General features: G+C 50.1%; 2 protein-coding genes across 3 annotated transcripts in view; one reads left to right on the top strand and one right to left on the bottom strand.

Moving 5' to 3' along the window:
* Positions 1–16204, bottom strand: part of Ankrd27 (ankyrin repeat domain 27) — a 50245-nt gene extending 34041 nt beyond the window's left edge. For both annotated transcript variants that reach the window (XM_021195091.1, XM_029540481.1), the window contains exons 1-5: positions 16082–16204; positions 10456–10587; positions 2154–2264; positions 928–1084; positions 6–160 (exon numbers count right to left, since the gene is read on the bottom strand). In XM_021195091.1, the coding sequence (XP_021050750.1) occupies positions 6–160; positions 928–1084; positions 2154–2264; positions 10456–10557 (525 nt within the window). In that variant the 5' untranslated portion in view covers positions 10558–10587; positions 16082–16204. The remainder of the gene's footprint in view (positions 1–5; positions 161–927; positions 1085–2153; positions 2265–10455; positions 10588–16081) is intronic.
* Positions 16205–16850: 646 nt separating this feature from the next.
* Rgs9bp (regulator of G protein signaling 9 binding protein) lies at positions 16851–20240 on the top strand. The gene has a single exon (XM_021221820.1). It carries the CDS (start codon positions 17211–17213, stop codon positions 17922–17924), a length of 714 nt encoding a protein of 237 aa, XP_021077479.1. The 5' UTR covers positions 16851–17210; the 3' UTR covers positions 17925–20240.
* The last annotated feature ends 1698 nt before the right edge of the window (positions 20241–21938 follow it).

The raw sequence follows: 21938 nt of genomic DNA, 5'->3' as shown, positions 1-21938 counted from the left end.
CTAACTATGTGATGGCGGAGGCTCTTTCTTTCACATTCTCGGAAGGTCCGGTGGAAAGAGGCGATGTTCTTGTCAAATCTCTCCGAGTGTCTTCCCAGAAATTCTCTCACATCTTCGATGGTTTTCAGGGAGAAAGGATCTGCGGGCACTGAAGGTTCTTCTGAGAATAGAGAGTGAGGGTCAGGCTGGCTGAAGTTTTCTGTTTCCTGACCAATGGGGGTGGGCTGGGGGTGTTACATCCTTTCCCTGTACCAGAAAGAAAGATCTAGCACGCACACACACACACACACACACACACACAGAGCTTCCAAGGGAGGATGGCCAAGGACCAGGGAACAAGGTAAAGAAACTGCTGTCCAAGAACATCCCAGTTGCAGGAGAGCAGAGAGTCCCCAAAGTCACACAAGGTCTTTTCAGGAAACAAAATGCTAGTGATATGTGACCCCAGGGACAACCCATGGGGCTGAGGTGAAGCTGGCTCAGGACAATTCGGTGTCATGGTGCATTTGGCACAGGGAAGGTGCAGTTTCCTGGGGCAACTGAACAATCCCTCGCAAACCAGGGAGCTCTCAGAGAGGCAACGGCGTGGCTGCTTTAATAAAACACAGAGCTAAGTTCCGAGGCTGAGCCCAGGCTCAGCCAGCACTGCAGCTCTGCACAGCTCCAGGGACAACCTTCCTCAAGGGCTGATTAGAGCACAGAGGCCTCTGGCCTGCCGTCCTATCGTATCCACCAAGGCAGCCCCAATCCGCACATCACAAGGGAAGTCATAGACCGAGTCCCAAAGGGGACTTTTATAGTTAGGCAGGTCTCTAACGGGCTCTCTGATATTTCTGTGTGTGTGGCATCCAAGCATTTAACAGCTGGGGGGCAGGGGGCGGTGCGCCTGCATGTGCACGAGGGAAAGGGTCAGTCCCCCCTCGGTACCTGAAGCCTCTCTCTTCTCCAAAGGATGAGCAATGCAGAGAACGCTGAAACTCTCTTCTTTCTCGTTGTAGAAAGTCTCCTCAAAGAGGACGGGCACAGAGAGAAGGCAAGCAAAACCTGTTCCTAGCTTAATCCTGTTTCCTTCAATGAGGACAGCCTGGAATGAAGGAAACATCACTGGACCAGCCTAGGGTGGTCACCGGGACCCTTGTAGCCACCTCTTGGGAGGTATTCAGGCAGAGCCTGTCACTCCACCCCAGTGTGGGTTAGCTGGACACGTGACTAGGAGGCAAGGAACAGATGTGGTGAGAAAAATCTGTGATAGTTAAGTGCCAGGCCTCATGAGCCACAGAGGGATGTCAACCAACCGAGCAGGAGGATAACAACCCTCGCTCTCTCTGATCTGTCGTGGTATCTACAAACCCCACATGCTCCAGCCCTGGGTCAGACTGCAGAGCAACCCCAGTGAGAAGAGTAATTTAGGGTGGCCTGGATCCCTGACTGTGCATCAATTGGGGGAATGGGGCCAGCTGAGTGCAAATGAAACGTCTACTTCTTAGGTTCTACCTGCTTCCAGTAGAAAACCAACAAAATGCGCACACACAGCTGGACACGGCAGCTCATGCCTGTAATCTCAACACTCGGGAGGCTGAGGCAGGAGGATCATGAGTTCCAAGCCAGCCTGGGACATAAAGCCTGAGACAGCAAAACTCTGCTTCAAAAAAATCAATATATATGGCCTAGGTATGGTGGCGCACACCTTTAATCTCAGCACTTGGGAGGCAGAGGCAGGCCGATGTCTCTGAGTTCAAGGCCAGCCTGGTCTACAGTGTGAGTTCCAAGCCAGCCAGGGCTACATGGTGAGACCCTGTCTCGAAAAAACAACCACAACAAAAGACATAGCTTAGTGGGATACAGATCTGAGAAGGGGTGTACCAGGGGCCCCCAACAGACAGGCTGAGGGAAGGAGGGAAGAACTCCAGCCCCCCCACACCTCCCGTGAGAGAGTCTGGGTCCTACTCCCTATTACCATGCCCCCCCACCCCCGGTCTCAAAGGCTCCCTAACAAAGACGGGTGACCCATAACCCTTTCCAAAAGCTGCTATGTACATGTAAAAATCAATATTTGATGCCAACAATGTGAAAGGCTGAAAAAAAAACAGGGTTATCGTGTCTGTCTGCCACACCTTCCCCCATCAATCCCGAGCCACCCTAGAAGTGAGTACCTTTCCATCTAAGGTCTGAAAGTGTCCTTCCGTGGGTACCAAAACATAGGATTCGAACTGGCAGGAGGCCTGCACACTGCCCGGCAGGCTTCCTCTGCAAGGCACTAGGACCTAGAAGAGAAGGAAGCTCAGTGATTGGTGGACAGAGTGCTGTGTGACTTCTGCAGCCCGGCCTGGGATGTCTCCATGGAGCCTCAGCGGGAATCTGTCCTGCTGAGCCTGCTGAGGCATGCCAGCTGACTTGGAAAATGGCTCTGGTTAAGGCTAGAGGTGAGGTCTATTATGATTGGCAGCAAATGCTCTCTCTGCCCCCTCCCCCCTCCCCCCGCACATCCACCTCATGAGCCCCAGCTTGTTTAACCTCTCTCTTCTTTAAAATATTCTTTTGAGATGGGGTCTCTATTATCCCTGGCTGTCCTGGAATTCACTCTGTAGACCAGGCTGGCCTCAAACTCACAGAGACCCACCTGCCTCTGCCTCCCAGTGCCAGGATAAAAGGCACGTACCGCCACACCCAGCTCAACTTGTGTAATTTGTAGAAGTAGCCTGAAAAACAGTACGGTGAGCCCCACATGTCCTTCATCTAGCTTCAAAATTTAGGAATTCAGTGTCCAGTTCTGTGCCATAGCTATCTATACACAATCTCTGGGTTATTTTCAAGCAAATCCCAGAAAATTACATAAGGTAGAGAAGTGATTCATCCATATATATTTTTAGGAATGCATTTCTGAACAATGAGCCTTCTTTTTAAGAAACAAAGCATGGGGTTGGAGAGACTGCCCAGCGGTTCCCAGCACTCATGTCAGTTGTGGGGATCCAACGCCCTCTTCTGGCCTCTGGGAGCACTGCACACACATGCACAAACCCACACACAGACATGCACATATTCTCATAAACTTTAAAAAATAAAATGAAAACTAAAAGCAGAACCACAGTGCATTACTATGCACAAATGCCCACTTCAAATTTCTCTAATTACCTCCTACTTTTTTCTTCTTCTTAAAAACATTATTTTTAAAACATTTTTTAAAAAAATGTTTGTACAAATTTTGCCTGAGTGAGTATCTATGCACTAGTTGCATACAGTACCCACAGAGGGCAGAAAAAAAGATGCTGAATCCCTGGAACTGGAGTTATAGACCATTAGGACTCCATGTGTGTGGTGGGAACTGACCTCAGGCCCTCTGTAAGAACAGCAAGTGCTCTGAACCAGTGGGCCTCTGTTCTGGCCCAGATGTTCAATTTCTGATATTTACGCCTTCATTGTTTATATTCAGGAAAAATAAAACTTCCTTTTATGTGTAAAAACTCTATTCTGTAGCTTTTGCTGAACTCCCTTGTGAGATTCCAGCACTGAAGAAAAAACAGACAGTGGCCTATGTCTGTAACCCGGCACTCAAAGAGACTCAGCAGGGGGCTGACTGGTGCAAAGTCAGCCTCAGTCATTTGAGGCCTACCTGGGATAAAACTGTATACATTTGTATATATATATATATATATATATATATATATATATATATCAACTTTATTTGTTTAGCATGTGTGTTTGGGTGCCCACAGAGGCTGGAAGATATTGTCTAATTCCTTGAAAGCTGCAGTTTCAGGCATTTTTCAGCCAGCTGATATGGGTGCTGGGATTCAAACTCTGGACTTCATGACTGAGCTAAGCTGCAAGAGCTCTTAACTGCTGAGCCATCTCTCTAGGCCCCTCAGATCTGAAAGCTTCATTTAAAACTAAAGGGAGGCCTCTGGGTATCAATTTCGAAACGGAAAACAACTCCCAGCAGGCTCTATGGGGCCTCAGGACTACATAAAAAGTGCAGCTCACGCTAAGTGCACACACAGAAGACCTCGAAGACGGAGAGTGGGTTCCGGCTGGTGGATGCCTAGAAGCAGTTCTGGGGGCATGTAATGTCAGAGACTCGGAAGCTTTGTGATGGCTACTGCTGCTGCACTGAGGAGGGGAACACACCATCCATCCGTGGAACAGGCCTGCTCCTGGCCTTCATCCAACTTCCACAGGACCAGGAACTTCTGTGTGTCCTGGGAAATGCCACCCTAGTAAAACGTACATCCTGTTTGCTTGCTGGCACACCTTCCCATGCCCAGCACCCGCCATGCTGGATCACCAAGCATGTCAGGTAGAGTAGGTGGCATGCGTACACTGACTGAACAGGAGACCCTCAAACTTCACACACTTGCCCTTCCCCAATTCCCTGACAGACCTGAGAAGGAGGCTAACCCCTTCCATTTCAAGGGAGTGGATCCCCCTACTACAGAAACCCCCCCACCAAGAAGCTATAGACGGCCCTAACCCTTATTTTTTGCTTGTTCACTTGCCTTTTGTTGCCACTGTTTTGAGAGGTCTTACTATGTAGCCCAGGCCAGCCTGGAACTCCAGATCCTCTCTCCCTCTGGCACCTACCTGCCTTCTTTTAACTTTTCTGACCACCAAATGGACCCATCCTCTAAGTCACACTGGAAACTTGGACAACTTTCTCAAGGCAGTTGTCATGAGCCAGTATAAAAAGAGATAATCTATTTTTCCCTTCAGCCCCTGCTCCCGGAATGATGACTCTGAGACTGATTATTAATCAATAAATGCTTAGGCCATAGGCTGTGGCTCATTCCCTAACCGGCTCATAACTTATTTAATCCATTTAAACTATTTTGTCTACCTCTTGGTTAGTTACCTCTCTTCAGTCCTGGCCTCTTCTTTCTTTGCATCTTCTTTGCATCTCCTCAGCATCTCATTCCAATCCCTCTCTTCATTCTAGTCTCAGCTACTTGCTGGTTTCCGTCAGTCTCCCCCAGTTCCCAGGCAAATCTCCCTTTTATTCTCTCACTATTTCCCAGAATCCTCTCTCTTCCTGCCAATGTCCCACGTCCTATATCCTGCCTCAGCTCATTGGCCATAGGCTTTATTGATAGGTGATGCTGATAAGAGATACTCCCTACAAACCAGTCCTTCACCTGCCAGCGAGTGACTCCCATGTGCAGCAAGCCACCATCTAGCCGCCCTATGCAGCAGACTGTGGTGAGACAATCGTCCTTCCCACGGCTGCACAGTGTTTGCCGAGCCCAGCAGAACCTCTGATAATGATCAAGTAACTCTTCCCAAGCCTGGCATTGTCTGAGCTTAGAGTCACCTGTTTCTCTTTGACACAGGGTAGTGGCTGAATCTAAGTCTGTATCAATTCTGCTATGCTTAGAGTCACTGTAAAATGGGAATCTCAAAAAAAATCAGTGGGTTGTCAACTTAAGAAAATATACTCATCCGTAGTGACCCAAAGCCCTGTAAGTAACCCACATAAATTCATTTTACCCCAGCCAGATGAATGTAAATGAGTCATGGGGGGTATGTGATGTCTCACCTTGGGGGTAGATCTTAATTATATATCTCTCCTACAAAGTCAGGACACAGCTGCCCGTGGACAAGAGTCCCTGGAGAGAGAGGCCTGCCCAAGCCACTCTCAGAGAGCCCCAGGTACATTATTAGCCTGGGTAATAAGCACAGAGGTGACTATTAGAACAAGGTGGGTGTCACCAGGTCCCCGTGACTGAAGGATGAGGGGTGCGGGAGGAGGCATTTCCATGGTGCAACCAGGCGGCAGGAAGACGAGTCCTCCCAGGCAGCGAAGCCCTGGAAGGAAGCCAGTTCCAGCAGTGGCTGGGCCAGTTAGCAGACAGGGTCAGCCTTCCCTCTCAGCTGCCACACCCATGCTACTGCAGACTGGCCAAGCAGGGTACCATGCCAGTTTGTCTGTGGGGGAAAGTGCCAGAGATGGCTGATATTACAGAAATACATTTATTACTCCATCATTTTTATTTTAAATGTTTGAGTGTTTTGCCTATGCGTCTGCCTGTGTGCTGCGTTTGCACACACTGCCTACAGAGACCAGAACAAGAGGCGTCAGATCCACTGGAACTGGAGTTACTGACGGTTGTGAGCCACCAGGTCATGACTGGGAATCAAACGCGGGTCCTCTGAGATCAGCCAGCGCTCTTCTCTTAACCACTGAGCCATTTCTCCAGCCCCAAGACAGTTTTTAAAATGGTGAATTCATCTTTTTTTTTTTTTTTAAAGTCCCATAGTTATGGTTTGAATCTGAAATGTGTCCCACAGCTCACATCTTAAATACGTTGTCCCCAGCTTGCATTGATGTCTAGAAGTCTGTGGCATCTTTAGGGGGTAGAGGCTAGAGAGTGGAAGCAGGTCACTAAGGCAGGGCCTTGGAAAGGCATGGCTGTTTGTAACTGGATCCGATCCTACAGTCTGCTTCCTCTTCTTCCATAATGTAGAGACGCCTCTGCAGACACTCCAGCCATCGTGACTGCTCCAGTATGATGGAACGTAATCTTCCAAAACTGATTCCAAACCAACCCTCCCTCCTTAGGTTGGTCATGGCAACAAGAAAAGTTAATGTGGTGACCCCAGTGGCAAGCTGCTGATCCCACACTGCTCTCTCAGACATGACAGGAAGGGTGAGGAATTTTCTAGAAGCAATTGCAATGTTCTATTTTTTTTTTTCCATTCACTGTGCTAACAACCATGTAGATCACACCGCACAGTGAACAGCTGTGACCCATTTGTCCATGCTTTGAACAACAGGGGGTCAGATCAAGTCACCCGGCTTCAGCCCTACCCTGAGTATGCTGGCAGAGTGGTTCATCCCACAGTTGACTCCTGCAGGGAAGTTGGCCCCATCCAACAGGACCAAGGAAGGCCTGAAGCGGATCGCCACCCAGAGTGGGCCAGGAGGATCTGTGGCTCTCAGAAGGGGCTGGAGCAGAGTCCTACTTCAAAAGATGGGGCGGAGTGTCGCCTGGTACACACACAGCTGGGATCTTAGTATTGAATTTGGGTCCTCACGTGCTCTTACCACCAAGCCTTCTCCTCATCCCCTTGTCTGTTTCTTTACTTATTTATTGGAGTTTTACGAGATGAGTTCCACTAGGTAACATACGCTGGCCTCAGACTCACGTGTTTGAGTTACTGGCCTGTTTTGTCATATTCTGCCTCTAATTTTTATTTTTTTGTATAATGAATTCTATGGCTTCCAAAATCCAAATTAAAAGACCAAAAATCTCTGGTTAAAACACATGAAGGAAAATACTAATCATAAAACCCAGAACAAGCCTCTAGAAAAGGTGGCTCCTGTGGGCAGAAACAAGACACAAGTCACTTCTGGTTTTCCAGAAAAGCTACCGGCAACTGGAGGTTGACCTGAGCTAGCTAAACTTCTCCTTTGGTGCAAATCCTTGGAGGCCTGACCCAAGCAAGTCACCCCAGGAAAAGAGAAGCAGAAGCTCAGTGGTGCGAGAAAGGAGCAGGACACAGACGCCAACAGGGACTTCCCAAGCAGAGTGAAGGACAACACAACACGTTTGGCTGGCTCAACTTAAAAGTAAGTGTGGAAAAAGAAACTGAGGCTAGCTTGGTCAGTGAGGTGCAGGACTTCAACTTAACCCCTGGAACTCATGTGAAAAAGCCAGACAAAACAGGTCTGATGGAGCGTATATGAACTCTAAGGAGGCAAGAGACCCCTGGGACAGTAGGTTAGTCAGCCTAGCCCCATAGGTGTGTACTGATCCAATGAGAGACTCAATATCAAAAACAAAAGAGCTGTGTAGTCTGAGGAATGTCGCCTGAGGCTGCCCTGTGACCTCCACATACGCATACAGATTTGCCTTCATACACACAAAAGATACTAGGATAGTTCAATGAGAGAGCCCTAGCCTGGAATCCCCCAGGGAGGGGCTGGGGGTGTGGCTCAGGTGATACAGCCCCTGCCTAGAATCCTCCAGGAAGGGGCTGGGGCATGGCTCAGTGGTGGAGCCCCTGCCTAGACTCTCCCAGTGAGGTGTATCGGGCAATGGCTCAGCAGTAGTATAACTTCCTGGCACGTACAAAATCCTGATTTTCCTCCTTGGCACTAATTTAAAAAAATAAAAAAGGAAAAGAAGAAAGAGGAAGGGAGGAAGAGGAGGAGGAGGAGGAGGAGGAGGAGGAGGAGGAGGAGAAAGAAATAGAAAAAGGAAGAAAAAGAGAGAAGAAAGAAAGAGAATCCTCTCTCAAGAAGAAGAGGAGGAGGAGGAGGAGGAGGAGGAACAGCAGCTGCTGCTGCTGCTGCCACCACCCCCTCCCCTGGTTGTCATTTTGTCAACTTGACTCAAGCTAGAGTTATCTGGAAAGAAAGAACCTCAACTGGAAAGAAGCTTCCGTCACACTGGACCGTGGGCATTTTCCTGATCAACGACTGATGTGAGAGGGCCAGCCCACAGTGGGCAGTGCCATCCTTGTGCAGGTGGGCCTGGGCTGCATACGACAGCAGCTAAGCAAGCTATGGAGAAGAAGCCAGAAGGCCGCACTCCTTTGTGGTCTCTGCTTCAGTTCCTGCCTTGAGTTCCTGCCCCGCCTTCCCTTCATGATGGACAGAGACAAACCAGGACAACCACTAATGTGCAATGCTGAATGTTCGCCCACAGGCAGGCTCACGTGTTAGAGGCTTGGTCCCCAGCTGGTGGCCCTTTTGAGAAGGTCCTGACAGCTTAGGCTGTGGAGGGGCCCTACCTGGTGGAAGCAGGTCATTGGGAGGCATGCCTCTGTGGACTAAGCTGGTCCCTCTCCACTCTCTTACTCTTTCCTTCCTGGGACTGAGGTGAAGAACATTCCGCATCACAGACTCCCACCACCACACAATGTTCCACTCACCACAGGTCCAGGGTCAACAGTCACAATACGGACAGAAAGCTCTGCCACCCCTGGCCACCACCCAACTCTTCTCTAATAGGTGGTTTCTGCTAAGCATTTTGTCACGTTACCAAGAAAATGGACTAAAGCTCCCAACCCAAGTACTGGGAAGATCTGCAACACCAAGACATGGGGGTGCCCACTCCAGGAGGCACACGTTCCCAACACCACAGTTGCTCCCAAATGCTTCTTCTATTCCTGCTCCCTGGCCCCGACCTGGAGGCTTTAGAGATGTGGCTATAACCTAGTTTCATTTCTGTTGCTGGGATAAAAAAATCCTGACCGAAAGCGGCGTAGGAGAAGAAATGGTTTACTTGACTTAGAATTTCCAGGTACTGTCCATCACTGGGGGATGTGGAGCCAGGAAATCTAGCAGACAGTCCCATTACGCCCAAGGTCAAACAGCGAGAAACAGAAGCACCAAGCTTCCTGTCTCTTAGGTGTAGCTAGCTTTCTTCACTTTTCTGAAGTCCAAGGCTCATGAAACAATGTAGCGCACAGTGGGCTGTGTCTTCCTGAACCAATTAGCAAGCAGACAATCCTCCCCCAAGACACAGCCCCAGGCCAGCCTTATCCAGATAATTCTTCAATTGAGACTTTCTCCTCAGGTTATTCTAGGTGTGCCAAGATGACATATTCTGAATTAATTATTAAGCCGGTGCTAAGACCTGAACCTGGGTCCTCTGCAGAAGCCGTAAGTGCTCTTAACCAGTTAAACCTAACCATGCCACTCTGTGTGCATTCACATGCTCCCTGATTCCACAGGACAGCACCCAGCTGAACAGAGGAGGACTCCCGAGCACCAGGGAGGACTGATACCTGCTTCCTAGGAGCACTCACAGACACCAAGGAAATAAGAGAGCTGAGTACCAGGACAAAGGTAGGATCTACCATAGACAAGGGGCAAGAGTTTGGAGACAGGATGACAACCCAGGATGTGCTGGCTGGTTTATGTCAACTTGGTGCAAGCTGGCATCATCTGAGAGGAGGAAACTTTAATTGAGAAAAACGCCTCCATAGGATCTGGCTGTAAGGTATTTTCCTAATTAGCGACTGATGGTGGGGGGGGACGGACCCCGTTCATTTTGAGCAATGCCATCCCTGGGCAGGCTGAGCAAGCCGTGTGAGACAAGCCAGTAAGCAGCACCCTCCATGGCCTCTGCATCAGCTCCTGCCTCCAGGATCCTGCTCTGCCTGAGCTCCTGCCCGGCCTTCCTTCAGTGATGAACAGTGACGTGGAAGTGGGAGGCAGAGAAACACACCCTTTCCTTGCCAACTTGCTTTGGTTATGGTGTTTTATCTCTGCAACAGACACCCTAAGGCAGCCCGCGTCAGTCTCAGGACATTTCATCCAGGAAAGAGCTTGAGGTGGTCCCTCACGGTTCAACCACACATCCAACATTGGGTAACCACCTCCTCCCCCCGGGGGGTGTGGAAAGCACAGGGCTTCGTTTAACTGCACAGCTCTGTAACTGACTTCCTCTAAGTGTCTCCTTCACCTGCCACACTCCCAACACTGCTCACGCGTGAAGGCTGGGGTAGACTTACAATGCCATGGATCTGGGCCACCTTGCTGCACAAGTCGGGGCGCCACTTCTGAAGGGCCAGGTAGAAAGGGTTTTTCAGGAGATCTTCATCATATAGAGCCATAGGGACTTCAGGGGGATCCGAGTGAGCTTCCTGCAACAAGGGAGGCAAAAGCTGTGAACAGAGACGGGGCCCTCACCATGTGCCAATCAACCTGGAGCTCACTGTAGACCAGGCTAACCTTGAACTCAAAGAGATCCACCTGCCTCTGCCTCCTAAGAACTGGGATTAAACACTTCTGCCACCTTACCCGGCACAGCTGGCCGTGTCTTTTTGCCTTTTTGTGCTTTTTGGTTGTGGTTACCCACAAACTCATGCATGTGCGAGTGCGCAGCCCCGCCCCGCCCCGCCCCGCCCCCTCCTCCCCGTCCCGCCCCCAGAGCTCTAAGGATGTAGCCCAAGGCCTCATGCTTGCTCTGCAAGCAATCTACCAATGGCCTAAATCCCCAACCACTTTGGTTTTTTGTTATTTTGCTTGAAGCAAGGTCTCACTATGTATGAGGCCCAACCTGACCTCAAAATCAGGATCCTCCTACCGAAGTCCCCACAGCTCTGGGACTGTAGTAGAGTCTGCACCCCATGCCCAGCTTTCTCCATGTATTTTCATCCTGAGCCAGCCCTGTGGCCTGACTTAACTGGCTATGGTTTCTGAGCATCAGCCTCGAGGGGCCTTGTATATCCCGCCCTCGTTCTCAATCTACCCCAAGATAGCATGCTGGGAAACAACCCAAGTAAGGAAAAAACTGGCGGGGAGAGAGAGAGGAACCCATGTGAGCTAATGAACTGCGCCATGCGGGAACAAAATGCAGCCTCACGGTTATGCCAAGGAAAACATCCAGAGAGTAACGAAATGAGGGCAGCTGGGAACTCTCACGTTCTGACTTGGTTACACATCAAAGGCTTCCTGCAACCAGGGCCCCTCCAATTCCACAAGCATAGCCCCCGGAACTTTTAAAAACCCTAAACTGTCTCACATTCCCATCTCCAACCCATCTGGATTTTATTTTTGCATTCGCTATAAATCGGCAGCTAATTTCACTTTTTCCATATGGTAAGCTGATTGTCCCAACATCGCTTTTGGCAGTCTGTCTTTCACACACCAGTTGGGAAAGCTGTCTCTGCCATACTCCCAAGTCCTTGTGTGCGTCCGTCCTATTTCCTCTCCCTACTCGGTTTCAATGGTCTAATCCTGGGCTGCTTAAAAGAGGTAGGGAAAAAAATAGAATTATAGACACAGACCATACAGTCACATGGAAATTCTTATTGCCTTTGTTTCGTTTTGAATTATTACATTTTCAAATAGACATTTGTAGTGTATTTGGTTTGAGTTACTACATTTTCTACTTTTTTTTTTTTTTTTTTTGCTTTTGCACACGGGTGTGGGGTGTGAGCAACATGTGCAACAGTGTGCAAGTGATCGTCACAGGGCGACTCCGGGGACTTCATTCTCTCCTTCCAAAATGTGGGCAGGGCAGGGTGTGGGGTGGATTTAAGGTTACTGACTGCACCACCTTGCCAGCCAACTGTACTTGTTTTTATTGCTCCTCAAACCCCTGGGCTCATGTGATCTTTGTAACCCCCACTCTCTGAGTATCTGGGACTCCAGGTGTGCACCACCATGCCTGATATGTACATGATATAAATGTCTAGTAACCACATTAAAAAAAAAACCAGCGAAAACTGATTTTTAGTTTATATATTGCGACCTATCTGAAATACACTTTCAATAAATAATCATTACTTTAAAATTAAAATGAATGTGGCCCGTGAGACAGATGTCTCAGTGGATGAGGGCGCTTGCTGCCAATCCTTATAACCTGAGTTCCGTCCCCAGGCGAGAACTGACTCCTGCAAGCTGTCTTTTAACTTCTCTTTTAAATTATTATTTTCCCTATTTATTTTAAGTGCACGGGTGTTTTGCCACCAACATGCACGACTGCGAACCACACGCGTGCCTGGTACATGTGGAAGCCACAAGAGGGCATCATAAACCCCTGGAGATCTATATGGTAGTGAGCCACCATGTAAGTGCTGGCAACTGAACCTGGATCCTCTGCAAGAGCAGCCAGTGTCTTAACCACTGAGCCACCCACCTCTCCAGCTCCTGTCCTCTGACTTCTACACATACACACAAGACTATAAACTCCATCTACTCAGATGGAAAAGTCTACCTGACAGAGAGCCACACAGGCCTATCACCAAATCTCTTGGCCCAGTAAGAGCTGGCTTGACTACTGGCCCCACTGGGGACTCTTCTCACTGGGGGCCTTAGCTCCTCCCACAGGAGGATCTAAGGAAACTTTTTAAAAAGAGCCTAAAAGAAAAAAAGTGGGTGTAAATAATCCCTCCTTGGGCCCCCAGGGAGACCCTAGCCATGGTTCAGGTGTTTGATTCATTGAATTCAATTACTACCAGAGCCAGATAATCCTTCTCCCCAAGAGAAGCAGAGAATGCAATTTGGGGGGACAGAGTCACAAGGGAATAGCATTCTTCCTGGTTTCTGATAGTTGGTTCCACGGGGCAGAGTGTGACAGCTGAAGATGCTTTGGATAAAAACCACTTGAGTAACAGGATGTATGTGATGGCGAGATAAAGCTGGGGAAGGGCAAGTGACCCTGGCAAAGCACTCAAACCACCACTCCCCATCAAGGAGGTACGGCCAGAAAGGAAAAGGCATAGCAGGGGATGGGGGAGAGACTGAGATGTGGACCCAAGCAATGCTAAGGACTTGGGAGGTTGTGAGTACAGTTCATAAGAAGTCTTAAGAATCCAAGACCAGGGCTGGTGAGATGGCTCAGCGGGTAAGAGCACCCACCCGACTGCTCTTCCAAAGGTGCAGAGTTCAAATCCCAGCAACCACATGGTGGCTCACAACCGTCCTTAACAAGATCTGATTCCCTCTTCTGGAGTGTCTGAAGACAGCTACAGTGTACTTACATATAATAAATAAATAAATAAATAAATCTTAAAAAAAAAAAAAAAAAAAAAAAAAAAAAAAAANNAAAAAAAAAAAAAAAAAAAAAAAAAAAAAAGAATCCAAGACCAGGGGACTCCTGACCATCCCTAACAGGCCTCCAATGAAAATTGACAGCAAAGTCAGCAGCATTAGTCAGAACTGCCAACTACCCCTGAACAAGAGTTACCCTGTGCTCAAGACAGCCATACGGAGCAAGTCTGAACATTTCAGGAGATAGCATGCACAATGAGGTGTGGCTTTGTGGTCTTCAGCTATCCTGACAACCCAGATGAGTCTGGGTGGTCAGGGACTATCTGGGGACTGCGCACAGCCCCGCTCTGCAGAATCCAACACAGGGAGTCTATGGCTCCCAGAAATGCACTCCCTGCCAAGTGTTACAGGAACCCTTAGAGGTTCAGAACCAAAGACCCTAACCAGGCATGTTATCCAAGCAATGAGGAAGGGTAGGGGTGGGAACAAATCGGGAACAGTTTCTATTCATCTTTTTTTAATATCGACGGAAGCACAGGGATGCCCTAGTCCTTCTGGCCTTGTAATATTTACAGATGGGGCTATACTGTCCATAAACCCCACGTTAGAGCACTCAGCTTTAACACCGGAATTCAGCTCACTTCAAGGCTAAGAGGAAGCAAGAGGACAGCTGTCTCTACCAGGTAGGTGAAGGGTTAATCCCAGACAGCAGCTGCACAGGTAAAAATAAACAAAGTGCTCGAGGCTGGTCAAACACGGTGACACTGGAACCTGTGGTGTTAGGGAGAAATTATCGGGGAGCCAGTTAAGAGATACGATGACTGCTCATAACCACCCCATCACCCTGCTCCCGGAGTTGCAGATGGAACAGCCACGCACCCATCTCCCTGCCAGGATCTCAGGCACCCAGAGGGCCGGTTCTTAGTAGCTCCCTAAGATGGCCAACCTCGTGACACATTAATCCAGATTCCTCTGAACTGACTCCTCTCTAAGTCTGTCATCTATAGTCAGTTGGTCACATTCCTTGGCACCCCTTGGAGAGGAAGATGATACTGGACACCAACCTAATGTCACTGGCTAATAACCAGGGAGTGTCCCAACAGCACAAAATCATTGAGCGGCACCAGGACAAATCAATAACAAAAAGCCTGCAGCAGCCTGGTATGAGGATTAGCACAGCCCAGTAAACACATGGAGGCCCAGTCATGACCTTGACCCCAGGCCCTGTGCAGACACCACTGCTGCTCTCCTAGAAATGCTGCTTGCTGTATGACGCAGGTGTGGCATCAAGGCTGGGGGAGCTCGCCTGAGGTCTAGCCCAGGAATACACCTTCACCCAACTTCAAGACCCTGGCTGCTTTCCCAACAATGACTCCTCTACCCATTCTCTTCCTCTGCCACCCAGATTGCACACATAACCTGTCCTGGTGAACCACACCCAAGTGACCTCTCCAATACTCCTATGCAGTATTCCTGTCTTTCCTTCTCTCCTGCCCCCCCAACAAGCTGAATGATCGATACTTGGTATTTGGCCTTTGTCCATTCCCCTACAGCTTCCCAAAGAGATGGGTTCTCCCTCCTTCCACCCATTTAGTTCCGAAACCTATTCCCCTATCAAAACCCATAGGGGTGGCTCCTGTGTGGCTGCAATCATCACCCCGCCCCGCCCCAAGAATGGCTAAGTCTCACAACATCCAAGTTCTGAATGCAAACGGACAGTTGAGCTGGCTAAAGGACAGACCCCTGAGTGACAGTAAGTACTGGGGTTCATGGCCCTACATCCGGTCGGTTGACACACCACCACGGGGAGACTCTCAAAACCCTACTATGTGCTGCTTTCGCCCCGGATCAATGGGAAGTTCACAGTGTTTAATGAAAACAGGAGCATCTCTCCACAGAATGAAACAGAAATCCCAGCTAAAGTCTCACTAGCCCTCTTACCCCGAGCCTCTCACTCCTAGATGATGATGTGTCACTTGCTTCCACTGCCACCCACCCCGCCTTGAGTGTTCACGTCCCCTGGAGCTGGAGGAGAGGCTGGAGGGGCACCGCCAGGCGCGCGCGCATCTGGGCAGTCCGTTTTCAACCAAGAAACTGAACACACTCTTGAGTGATTGTACGTCTCTGGGTACCTGAGTTTTCCATAAGTCTTCTCTACCGAGAGGACCGCGCCACGTGTAAAGAAGGAAGGGATACCCTTTCCACTTTCAGCCCCCGCGGAAACTCAATCAGCTGGCCTAGACTGGGACCTGAACACACAGCCTCTTCCCTCAGTTTGGTCACCGGAAAACCTCCCAAGCCACATGGCCTGGGAGCGACAGTTCTGCCCACTGCCCCAAGTCCCAGCTCCGGGGGACCCAGGCCTGCCGTGGAGCCCCAAGAACAGATTCATTCTCCGCGCCGCCTAGGCTTCCCTCTGGACGCAGTGGACAACGTGCGCGCCGCGCTGCGGACAGCAGAGGAACAGGAGAGCTGAGAGGCTCAGCCCGCCACGGGTCCGGGCCCCGGGGGCCCATCAGCCCAGCCTGGGGCTCCCCTTCAGCGCAGGGAACCCCTCCCCCTTCCTCTCCCAGGCCCCGCCCGACCTCGGCGTTCCCCAGAGTAGGAAGGCTCTGGAGGACACCCGCAGAAGACACTTACTTAAGAGGCTACATAGTTTCACCTCTGTGCTACGACAGCACCTCCCGGACCCTGGGCTGGGACCTGAGTGCCCACCACTCGGGTGCGGTGGCTCCACTCTTCAGCCTACCTCTTTACTCCGCCGTTGGGCGGAACCCTGTTCCAGTCTGTCCAATAAGAGGTCATTTTAGCCGAGACTGACATGTAAACAGAGCAATCATTAAGTCTAGTTCAGTCGGGGGTGGGGCCCAGGCGACTCCGCGCTTCCTACTCAAGCTAGCCCCGCCCAGAGTCAGGGAGTGCGCCTGCCCAGAATTCGAGAGGCGGGACCTAAGGAAGATCTGATATTAGGGGTGGGGTCCAAGCTGGGTCCCTGAAATGAGGTTAGACTGTGATGGAGTCACATCTAAGTAACAGTCCTACCCGGTCGATCGCCCTGTGCTGCTGGCGATACAAACTGGAGGTGCCCAGTCTTCCGAGCCACCCTACTCTGTTGCCTACAGGGTCCTTTCCCTTCACTAGCATGGGCTGCGATAAGCTAAGCATTCTTTCTACCGAGTCTCACTTTTCCTTGTCTGCAAAGTAGGAAAAAAAAAAAAAACACCTTGAATTTGTAGGGAGCTAATGTTCCAGAATTATCATGGTAGGGAAAAGAGGGAAAGCCACAGTAGATCTCCTTGGGCTGGGCCCCGCCTACCCCTGGCCCGGGGGCGGGGGACGGGAGGAGGAGGAAGCTCTGGGCCTGGACTGGTGGCTGGAGGCGTGTCCTAGGAAACTGGATCCTGCTGCCCTTGGCCGGGGCTAAGGCGCGCGGCTCAGCTTGGAGACTTGGGGTCGATCAAGGATGGGGTCTGCACTCTGGGCTTCTCAGGGAGCCGCCGTGAAAAAGAAAGTTGTGCAAAGGCACTACCCGTAACCCGGAGCGCGTCTGGGGAAAATGGAGGAGCGGATGGGGAACAGCTAACCAGACTACCCCAGCCAGTGGGGACGACGGAGGCGCACGTCGAGGATCTCTGGAGAGCTCCGTTGAGAACGACGGCGAGAACATGAGGAGCATTCAGTCCGCCCCGCTCAAGGCTGGCATCAGGGCTGGAGGCGACCTACGACGTTGAAGGGTGCAAGTGGGGTACCACCGCCGGAGGGCAGCGCCATGGCCAGAGAGGAATGCAAGGCGCTGCTAGACGCGCTCAACAAGACCACAGCGTGCTACCATCACTTAGTGCTTACTGTGGGCGGCTCCGCGGACACTCAGGACCTACGCGAAGAGCTGCAGAAGACCCGCCAGAAGGCGCGGGAGCTGGCCATGACGACCGGCGCCCGGTTGACCGTCGCGCTCCGGGACCGGAGCTTAGCTACCGAGGAGCGCGCGGAGTTTGAGCGGCTCTGGGTGGCCTTTTCAGGCTGCCTGGACCTGCTCGAAGCCGACATGCAGCGCGCACTAGCGCTGGGAGCCGCCTTCCCGCTGCACGCGCCGCGCCGGCCACTTGTTCGCACTGGGGTAGCCGGCGGCTCCTCTGCTATAGCCGCACGCGCCCTGAGTACCCGCAGCCTGCGGCACGAAGCCGAGAGCGACTTCGATGTCGCCGATCTGCCCCAGTTGGAGCGCGAAGTCCTTCAGGTGGGCGAGATGATCGACGACATGGAAATGAAAGTCAACGTGCCCCGCTGGACTGTACAGGCGCGACAGGCGGCAGGCGCCGAACTCCTGTCGGGTGCCAGTGCTGGCGCGTCCTCCGCCGGTGGCATTTCGGTAGAGGAGCGCGCGGGACCCTGCGACCCCAGCAAGGCCCTGGCTGCCACCGTTTTCAGCGCCGTGCTGTTGGTGGCTGTGGCCCTCGCCTTATGTGTGGCAAAGCTGAGCTGACTGATATCCAACGGTCGTTCGCTGCCCCTTTTCTTTCCACGGCATGGGCTTGGGGTTTGAACCGTTAAGGAGAGAGGTAGTGAGCCCGGATGTGTACGTATGAACATGATCCTTTAAAAACCCACCTCTGCCTAGGCAAAACACGTTTTGTTTTTTAACATGCTGGCCCAAGAGGAGTTAACAGCACAGGGCAGTCAGGCCATTACCTCTAATGTCTGTAGGAGCTTTACCTCCTATTAATAGAAATCGGTCCACAGTGACCCCAGATCCCTTCGAGTTTGATGGGTTAAGACGTATGTCCCAAGTTTGGTGCCCTCACGCTGGTTGGTAGCACTCATTCTGTTTTAGACGAGACAGTTTGGTAAAGGTGTGGGGTTGTATCAAGCATGGTGGTGGTGGGGCATTTTGTTCCCTAGACAAGAAACCAATTTCAGTAAGATGCGCGTGGGTTTTGTTACCTTAATCCTTTGGGGCCTAGGCTTTGGAAGAGCGTACTGATAGAAGTTCGTGCAAAGTGCTTTCTCTGTGATACACTACTGCACTTGGCCGAGTCACCAAGAGCTGCAGCTATGAGAGGTTTTGTGTCGTGACCCCATTTAGGGTCACAGCCAAGAAGGTTGTTTCAATTCGACGTGGTGTATCCTCTGCACACTTGCTTCAAGAGAAGACCGCTCCGTACTCATCATCCCAGGATGGGGGAGGAACAGGGTGGTGCCTCTTTGGGAAGGGCCCGCGGCTATGTAAACAGGCACGTTCTCCTTCTCTCCGGCTTACTTTATCCCAGAATTAGACCACAGTGTTTGACCCTCCTTTGAGGGAGGGCTGGGGAATCCTCTTTGAAGCTCTTAATCCTATCTATCCCTGGAATTTACTCGATAGCCAATAGGAACGCTAGTTTTCTAGAGAGCTGCCCAACTGTCTGACCCCATGTTACAGGGAAGGGCGATGCTGGTATCACTAGTAACCTGGGGTTGTGAGCCTGGCAGCTGAGTTCAAAATGTATCAGCTTTAATTTGGAATTTAAAGAGCTCTAAACACTCGCGCACGCACACACACACACACACACACACACACACACACACTTTCTGAAAGAATGTAAGCATGTTAGTACCAAAGTTGGGTTGCTTGTTTGATTGGTAAAAAAGGAAACTGGGCCACAAGCTCATAGATGCCAAGTGAGTCAAGCTTAGAGAACTTGTACATTGTATCTATAGTCTACTAAATATGAATCTGTATCTGCTTTTTTCCAAAACCCTGGGGACCAGCGAGATGGCTTAAGAGACAGAAGTATGTATTGTATCTGGACATAGTGGTGCACACTTTTAATTCTTGGAGGTAAATGCAGGAGGATCTCTGAGTTGGAGGGCAGCCTGGTCTGCATAATGATATCCAGGACAGCCAGGGCTACACACACACACACACACACACACACACACAGAGGTATTGCACTTGCAGAGCATGCACGTTCTGTTCCCAGCACCCACCCACTGCCAGCAGTTCACAACTGCCCGTAACTCCAGCTCTAGGAGAGGTCTAGCGCCCTCTTCTGGACTCCTCAGGTACTTGTCCTCATGGATGCACACTAACCACACATACACATAACCAAAACTAAAAATTTTAAATCTATATTCCTGAATAGAGACTGAATTTTAAGATCAACGCTCAAACTGACAGAATCCTCCACAAAAAAAGGCAGAAGTGGCCCCTGCTTTCCACCGGTAAAGGATGAGACGGGAGAAATGCTCTCTGCCTTCCTGGCGGGGCTCTTTCAGAGTCCTGGGGAAGTGGTGCTGAGAAAGTGGATGCATTTAATTTTCAAATGGTCGGTGGGACGAAGACAAAGATTTGCTTGGCTAGAAATGGGATTTCTTTTAAACCTCTGAAAGTGAGAAAGAGGGGGTGTTATCGCCACTCTTTCCATCCCTTAGCCATTCTTTGGATATTTAATTAGCTGGGTCATCAGATGTCCACCTGTCTGTGATGGTTCTTAGATGACTGCAATTCATTGCAACGTTGCAAAAGGCTGACTTAAAGTAAACATTGCTCTAGTAGACCTGTGAACCCAGGAAACTCACTGAGATTGAAAATGTTAAACATGAGGTGAATTCCTTATGTTTAGACAGTTATGATGCTGTCTAAGAAAGCTGCTACAGGACATAGGCAAAGTCGCCTCTTGCCTTGTAAAACTGGCTATCTTCTAATACGTCTACTTGTATTGGTGAGCTAGCTTGCGGATAGAATCCTGGTCTATTCATACTTGGCTATTGAGGTAATTCATCTTCTATAGACTTTTGGTATGACCTCATACTTGGTACAATTGACAAGAAAAAAATCAAAATGCGTCAGTTAGGCTGGGTTTTGTGCAGGTCTGCTACTTCACAATGATACAGGAAGATCACACGTTCAAAATTTGGTTGGTCTGGAGTGTGACTTCAAGGCCAGCCAGGTCAACTTAGACTCTATCTCAAAATAAAAGATGAAAAGAGGACTGGGGGATTACAGCCCAATGGTGGGGCACTTGCTTAGCGTACTTGAGGGTTCAGATTCAACCCTTGTACCCCACAAAATGTATTAACTAATATTAAAAAGGCAGGACCTCGGGGTGTCAAGGCACCTATCAAGGGAATGGGCTGAGTCAGCAGTGAACTGCTAATGACTACAGTAGTCATATTGCAGCAAGAATATGCTCAGATAATTGGTTTTGTAAGACAGAATCTCATTGTGTAGTCCTGGCTATCCCGGAATTCAGTTTATAGACCAAGCTGCCCTTGAACTCCTGGAACAACTCCTGGATGCTCCTTCCTCTGCCTCCTGAGTGTTAGGATTAAAGACATGTGCTACCCTGCCTTGCTTTGTAGCCCAGACTGGCCTCAAAGTGGTGAGCCTCCGTGCCTTGGCCTCTTCAGAATATGCTACTGATGTGGGCCCCCACAGCCAGCTGGATGATTTCTTTTTTATGTATTATAAAAGTTTAATTGCTACAAGGGAAAATACTTAGGGTAGAGTTAAAGCCTGAGCTTTGGGATTTCCCCTATGGGTTACAGGATGCTGTGTAAAGAATGTGTGATTCTGTTAAGCAGTTTTGGCTGAAGAGATGTCGAATTTGCATGAGGTCCCTGGTAATGTAGCATTTCGCCCTGATGTGCATGCACTCTGGTCCATTTGTGAGCTGTTCCTTTCCTTGCTGTGTTGTATGGTGGATGCTTTGTAAGCCTCGGAGCTCCTGTGTATAAGAAGCTGATGAGGAAAGTGCTGTAGGAAGAGCTTCTGCATCCCTTGGGGTGTGCCTCTCCCTGGAGGGCCCACCATCTACCCTGGGCAGAGAACTCTGCCTCTCTCTGAGTACCTCAAGTCATTTGATAACCCTGTGCCTCGCATCCTCCACTGGTGGCACTGGGGTCTTGTGAGCCCTGGTGGAGCCCTTGTGAGCTTAAGATGTGTAGCAGATGGCACTGAAGTGGGACAGGCTTATTTTGTTGGGTGATTTGGTTTGGAATGTTTTACTGTGCTGGTTGGCTTAGGTTTGTCCTCATGGAATGTAATCCTGTAGTCTAGTGGTTATTGTCTAAACATAGTTCAGGGGCTGGGGCGATGGCTCAGGGGTTAAGGGCACATGCTGTTCTTCCAGAGGCCACAAGTTCAATTCTCAGTACCCATGCTGGGTGGTTCACAGCTGCCCATAATTCCAGCTCCAGGCAGATTGGGCATCTCTGGCCTCTGTGGACACCGACATTCATGTATACAGATATACATACAGACACGTAACTGAAAATAACATATTCGAAAAGTAGTTTTAAAAGATTAAAAGTCAGGCTAGTGAGGTGGCTCGGGCTAAGGTGCTCACCGCCAGGCTTGCCGACCTGAGACCTGAGTTCCATTCTGAAACCCACACGGTGGGAGGAGAGAACAGGCTCCCAAAAGTTGTTCTCTGACACACACACACACACACACACACACACACACACACAGAGAGAGAGAGAGAGAGAGAGAGAGAGAGAGAGAGAGAGAGACAGG

The sequence above is a fragment of the Mus pahari genome, chromosome 1 (genome assembly GCF_900095145.1).
Source record: "Mus pahari chromosome 1, PAHARI_EIJ_v1.1, whole genome shotgun sequence".
NCBI lineage: Eukaryota > Metazoa > Chordata > Mammalia > Rodentia > Muridae > Mus > Mus pahari.
Note: the sequence above shows the minus strand (reverse complement) of the source record. Positions and strands in the feature narration are given on the sequence as shown.